The sequence below is a fragment of the Poecilia latipinna genome, unplaced genomic scaffold, assembly GCF_001443285.1.
Source record: "Poecilia latipinna isolate Pla-1442-1.1 unplaced genomic scaffold, P_latipinna-1.0 Scaffold3965, whole genome shotgun sequence".
In the NCBI taxonomy this organism is placed as follows: Eukaryota; Metazoa; Chordata; class Actinopteri; order Cyprinodontiformes; family Poeciliidae; genus Poecilia; species Poecilia latipinna.
In genome coordinates, this window is record NW_015116581.1 from 13,238 (window position 1) to 20,068 (window position 6,831).

At 35.8% G+C, this 6,831-nt stretch overlaps 1 protein-coding gene and 1 long non-coding RNA gene across 2 annotated transcripts in view; one reads left to right on the forward strand and one right to left on the reverse strand.

The window, feature by feature from the left end:
* LOC106941974 (uncharacterized) overlaps positions 1–5,052 on the forward strand; it is a 14,394-nt gene extending 9,342 nt beyond the window's left edge. The window contains exons 2-3 of the long non-coding RNA XR_001423512.1: positions 1,746–1,749; positions 4,864–5,052. This is a non-coding gene — a long non-coding RNA (uncharacterized LOC106941974). The remainder of the gene's footprint in view (positions 1–1,745; positions 1,750–4,863) is intronic.
* Positions 1–6,831, reverse strand: part of mtfmt (mitochondrial methionyl-tRNA formyltransferase) — a 21,887-nt gene that overhangs the window by 9,758 nt on the left and 5,298 nt on the right. The window contains exons 2-5 of the mRNA XM_015025127.1: positions 5,050–5,247; positions 4,224–4,346; positions 3,795–3,897; positions 3,637–3,712 (exon numbers count right to left, since the gene is read on the reverse strand). Of these exons, the coding sequence (XP_014880613.1) occupies positions 3,637–3,712; positions 3,795–3,897; positions 4,224–4,346; positions 5,050–5,247 (500 nt within the window). The remainder of the gene's footprint in view (positions 1–3,636; positions 3,713–3,794; positions 3,898–4,223; positions 4,347–5,049; positions 5,248–6,831) is intronic.

A 6,831-nucleotide genomic window follows, 5' to 3' on the forward strand; every position in this document is an offset into this window, starting at 1 on the left:
TTACAGTCTTCTACAAGCTTTGCAAGTGGGAAAACATGAAAAATCAACAGTGTATCAAATACTTGTTCTCCCCACTGTATGGCGATGAAACGAAGATTTACAACACGGTGTTGGAAGCTACCGAAGACATGTCCAGCAGAGGCTACGCTGTGCGGGTCGTTAAGTCACCAGAAACGGTCCTGGAACAACTGAAGCAGATGACCTGGAGCATCGGGGAGCGAATTTCTTCTTTGATTTCAGTTTGAGTCTTGTTTGTTCTTGATGCTGACTTTTTTATATGTTCTATATTCAGTGTTTTTAAGAGTGAGCGGGGAGCCCAATAATCTTTGTGATATAATTAAGAAATATAAGTTAGATGAGTAGCAGGTTGATAAAATTGGTGTCAAACAACATTAATGGTTTACATAGACCAGTAAAAAGGTGGAAAGTCTTATCTAAATTTAAGAGAGACAAAGCCCAAATTGTTTTATTGCAGGAAGCACATCTACCGAATACCGAGTATGTTAAATTGAACAGGATGGGTTTTAAACATGTGTTTTATTCTTCCCACAGTTCTGGGAGGCGGAGGGGAGTGGCAATTTTGTTATCTGGAACTCTTAACTATGAACACATATCAGAATACAAAGATAAAGAAGGTCGATATATAATGACAACGGTCAGGATTGATGGTACCATGACTACCCTCCTGAATGCATACATTCCACCAGGCAGTGATTGGTCCCTTTATAAACAGATTCTCAAAATTTGCAACAACTAGTGGTGATTTCAATATCTTATTAAATGCCAAATTTGATTTTTCTAATGGGAAAGGCGATGTACGAAATATTGGTAAGAGGATGAGACACCTCATGGGCGATTTAGGATTAGTTGATGTATGGAGAGAACATCACCCAACTATGAGAATACACCCACATAACGTATATTGTAGGTTAGATTACATTCCCATGTTCAAGAATGATTTGTTTAAAATTAAAACCTATGAAATTGGTCCAAGTACAATTTCTGATCATAATCCAGTTTATGCTGATATTTGTCTGAACAGGAAAAATAGATCTACATTATGGAAGATGAACACAAATATTTTAAATTACCCAAACATTAAAGAGAATTTAAAAAAAGAAATAGAGAATTATTTAGCTCATAATGATAATGAGGAGGTGTCACCAGGAATATTATGGGATGTATTGAAGGCAGTGATTAGAGGGAAAATAATTAGTATATCTTCCTACTTAAAAAGAGAAAACATGCAAAAACGTAAATACCTGGAAGATCAATTGTTAAAACTGCAACATCAACACTCCGTGACTATGAACGACGACGTTAAATCTGATATGGTAAAATTTAAAAAAGAATTAGATGATTGATGTACAGAAAAAAATCATTTTTAACAAGCAGCAGTACTGTGATGTAGGCGGGAAACCACTACAACTTCTTTCATATGAACTCAGAAAGCAGCAAACGGAGAGGACTATACACAAAATAAGAAATTCTTTAAATGGTCAAATAGAAACCAAAGAGGAGAAAATTCAACAATGTTTTCAGATTTATTACAAAAAACTTTATTCCCAAACCCATGTAGATAATAATCAAGATGTCAATACTTTCCTGTCTGAACTAGAGTTACCAACAGTTTTGGAGGAACAAAATAAAACGTTAGTATCCACAATAACCAGAGAAGAAATTCACTCAGAAATTAAAAGACTAAAAGGGGGGAAAATGGCGGGGGGCAGATGGACCTGGCCCAGAATGGTACAAAATAATGAAGGATCATTTGACTCCCACCTTGCAGAAAACATTTAATTGGGTAATGGAGGAAAAAATCGTACCCCCCTCATGGAAAGGAGCAATAATTTCTAAAATTCAGAAAGAAGGAAAAGATAACCGAGATTGTAGTAACTATCGCCCAATCAGTGTTTTAAATATTGACTACAAGTTGTTCACTTCCATCATCTCAAAGAGACTTGAAACAATTTTACCAGGACTAATACATAATCATCAAACAGGCTTTATCAAACACCGCCAAACTCAGGACAACATTAGGAAAGTTTTGCCAGGTTTATAGACAAAAAATAGAGACTTTAGTGTTAAGTTTAGATGCCGAAAAGGTATTTGATTCTGTGAGGTGGTCCTTTTTATATCAGGTACTTGAGAGATTTGGATCTGATAAATCTATGATAAATACTATATCTGGGTTGTATAATAAACCAACAGCCAAAATCAAAATTAATGGAGACCTTACTGAATCATTCATACTCAAGCGAGGTACTCAACAAAGTTGCTGTATGTCGCCACTCCTCTTCGCCTTGTTCATGGAACCATTGACCCAATGGATCAGACAGAGATGGGATATAATTGGAGTAGGGACAGCAGGAGGGGAGCAAAAATTGGCACAATTTGCTGATGACTTGTTACTTGTTATATCTCATTCTACACAGGTTTTCCCCAAAATAATGAAAATCTTATCAGATTTCGGTTTGTACTCATGGTACAGGGTTAATGTGAACAAAACACAGGTACTAACGGTAAATTAAGACCCACCAGCTGAAATTAAAAATTGCTATAAATGGAAATGGGATGCGGATAATGTTAGGTATCTGGGGGTGGTGATCCATCGTGACCCTAATAAAATGTTTGAGGCCAATTATGCCCCCCTGAACGTAGCCATAAAGTCGGATATCCAAAGATGGAATGCCATACCTTTTTTCGACCTACACTCCAGGGTTGAGTCAATTAAATTAAACATCCTTCCCTGAATGTTGTATTCATTTCAATCCCTGCAAGTTCCTATACCCTCAAAACAATTTGTAGAATGGGATAAGTTGCTGTGCAAATACATTTGGAAAGGGAAAAAAAGCCAGAATCAAATACAAAACTTTACAATTAAAAACGAAAAAAGGAGGTTGCCCAGTTGGTACTAATGGACCCAGAGTGTGCCAGGAAAATATCCCCCACCCCATTGCACCACCACCACTAGCCTGAACCATTGATACAATGCAGGATGGATCCAGGCTTTCATGTTGTTGACGCCAAATTCGGACCCTACCATCCGCAGCAGAAATCAAGACTCATCAGACCAGCCCGTCTGGCACCAACAACCATGTCACGTTCAAAGTCACTTAAATCACATTTTTTCCTCATTCTGATGCTTGGTTTGAACTGCAGCAGATCGTCTTGGCCATGTCTACATGTCTAAATGCATTGAGTTGTTGCTATGTGATTGGCCGATTCAACATTTGCGTCAATGAGCAATTGGTCAGGTGTACCTAATAAAGTGGCCAGTGAGTGTAGTATTCTCTCAGAAATATTTATTATTTCTGAGGCTTATTAAAAGTTTTTGTGTACGCAGAATGACAGCAAAGTAAATCGTCTTTTTAAATCATGCAAGTGGTTTTATTGTGCCAGTGACACTTCTACATCCTGAAATTGAAAAATTTTAAATTTAGACTTTTCTTCCAGTTTAAACAGGTTAATATTTTAGTTAAAATGAACAGGTTGTGGGTCAAATATATGGCTGTAAAATAAATTAAATGATTTATCATTGTCTCATCTTTTACATCACAGACTGCTACTTTACTGTGTGTTTACACTTTTTACAACTATATGTTTTTGGTGTCCATGGAGTGTAGATGCACATACCAAATGTTACACCCTTCAGTTCCTGCTCCCGTTTATTTGCAATTTTTTCAGGAAGCTTCATCAACGTATCAAGCAACTGAAAGATAGCAAGTAGAACTACGATGTCAATATTTTCGTTGAAAATAATGACTGCATGCATACATGCTGCATCAACTTACAAGATGTGCTCCTTTGATGGCCAGGGCAGCTCCAAGATCTTCAGCAGTACAGTTTTTTGGAACTTGATGGATCTCCTGGTTTAGAATGGGCCCAACATCAAACCTTACAGAATAATACTTTTGTGTTAGCACCTTTAGTAAATGCGATTACTTTTGACTGCTGACTTCACAGGATGATGACGATACCACATGCTTCTGAAACTTGTTTGCTTCTCTTTTTACAGGATATGATGGAGTACTTTTGATTTATAGCATCCAACATATGTGGGAAGTGGGTTGGAAAAAGCAGTTGTTTTGAGAAAATTGATGTTTAGATTTGTTAGGGTCAACTGCAAAACTTAACATTTAATTTACCCAAGAACTGCAGTTTTTAGCCTGCGACTGCAATTAATAGGGGGAGATGACTAAAAAGGTTTTCCTTTTGTTTACTTGTTGGGACGTATCTGGATGATCGTGACTCCTGTCACAGTGTCACCATGCATGACAGTGTGGAACACAGGTGCTGGACCTCTCCACCTTGGAAGCAGACTGGGGTGAACATTCAAAATCCCACTGAATCAAAATAGCATGCAGAAAAGAAAAAAGAAATTAAGATTTGACAACATGCTTTACAATATCATCTGACAACATGACATAAACATGATATAAAATACTGTTTGCCCCTTCGTCATTTCCTATTCTTTCATATTACATTAAGAATTTGAAGAATTTTGAATTAGTATGAGTTACACCAATATGTAATTTCCCTTTAGGATAATTAATGCAATTAGGAAACTTGTTGGAACTGTGCATCTGTTGAGTTTATCATACAAACTATTTCTCAGTACAATGCTTGTAAGCATGATTGTTAATGGTTTAATGGAGTCGTGTTGTGATGACATGCTGAAGGTGGCATGTCAGAGAGTAGGAGATTCTTAGAGATAGAAGCCAATTTCAAGGCATCAAATTGCATTGTCAAATTTCTATTAAGTTATGTTTAATACACAGTATTTTATAACAACTGAATTTAATGTACTTGATTGTGCTATAAAATGACAATATGTTCTTGAATATACCCTAAAGGCATTAGGCCTTTAGGGTATATTAAGGTACCTACAAGGGCACTTCTTTTTTCTTTCTTTTATTAATGGGTAATGTCAGTACAGTCATACTATGAGGAGTTCCACAGTGTGGCTCTTTCAGGGTAAAAGAAAATTTCTAGACAGGTTCAAACATGGTTAATCATGAATACTCAATACTAATGCTAAATACTGACAAAGGAAACTTGTCAATGAGTCCACAATGGAGTAAACGGCCAAAAGATACAACCACTCCAACATCAAACTGTCCCTCTACATTGTGAGGGGGCCAGCTGTGAAGTGCCAGCTGGTTCTGTTGAGCAAATCTCTTCACAGGCAGATCACCAGGCAATGTAACAACCTCAAGCTTCTCCACGATCCCTTCATTTGAATGCCTGAGAAAAGAGAGAGAACAGAAGTATTTGAACTTTGCATTAGTTGAAATCAATTTCTTTTACTGTATACCAAACAGCTTAAAGAAAACTGAGATATTGCACGTTTTTTTGTAGAGCAAAAGCTGCCATAGAGCAAAAAGATCTGAACATGGGATTAGGCAGGGTATTGCTTCCTAAGATATAAATTACATCTTCATCTGACTGAAGTGGGACCACAGTTCTCAGACATGTTCAGAAAGCATCCATACAAGTAAATAATAATTGCAAGTATTTTTGTTTATCTTGATATAAATCATAGTATATACATGATTTAATATAATCTGTTGTTTTAGACTAAAAAAACACAATGAATTAAAGGTAGTGGATTTAAATCATAGAATCTCTGCAAAAAATGAACTAGGCAGCAGCTTTTTTGGGCGAGCCTTAGAGAGAAACATGCTTTACATGCACTGAAAGTTTAGCTGGCCATCACAGGTCATGTCGGACACATTCTTATGAGCCTAACTTTCTGTATGAAATCGCAGCTGTTGCTGTTTTACTGTTCTGGACTGCTTTAGATTATGAGTTTAATTGAACAAAACCAAATAAAAAGGATACCTCAGTTTTCATTTGTCAAATTCCTAAAGCTCACCCTCAGCTTTTCTCCGTCAGTGACTTAACACATCTCCAAACATGAGAGTGGCCTCATCAGGATGCACCCTACAGAGACAATCACCCAGAATAGACATGTGGAAGAGCAACTCATGTCAGCTTAGTAGTTCTGGTAATGTGACTGTCTTAGCCAAAACCCTAACAATAACCAATAACTCCTAACCAATGACCATAAACCAAAAAAACTGTTTCAATTAAATATGAAATATATGTAGGAAACAAAAAATTAAACTGTCTTCTATACAAGCACTTAGAACTGCCCTGTCATAGACAAAAAGAATTACCCAGTTTTATCCAAAAAGAAAGTTTAAATTTTTTTTGAGTGACTTTCTTTTTTTTAAGTCATGTTAACAGTTTTTTTAGTTTTTAACTGAGTATTTGTATTAAATATAACAAATGAAATGCTTTTTTGAACCAACCAAATGTTTAACTACACAATCTACAGAATAAAAGTTGCTCCTGATTTTTTCATGCACAGCATCCTAAAGCAAACTAATTATACATCCATGCAGTGATTCTTGAGATTATGGACAAAATGGGTTTAATTCTTCAAAAGAAATAAGCAATTATTCATCAAGCTTATGTATTCAAATATGACAAATAATGTTTTGCAAATGTAAATATGCTAAGGTGCGGCTTTTTTTTTTTTTTGAAAATTACTTTTTTAATGGATCTGACCCAGAACTTTTGTCAACACAATCTGACAAAAATAAATATAAAATTATTTTTAATGACCCTATTAGTGATATTTTACTCAGTTTTATAGACAAATGCTTCTTAAGAAACAAACAAAAAAATTAAAACAAAAAACAAAAACAAAAACATCCATCTAGCTGAGTTGGCTGCTTGACAGAGTTGACACAGAACTGAAGGTGGTGAGAAACTAGCGAGAAAAATGAAATACTTGATGCATCCCATTTATGTAAAATACAT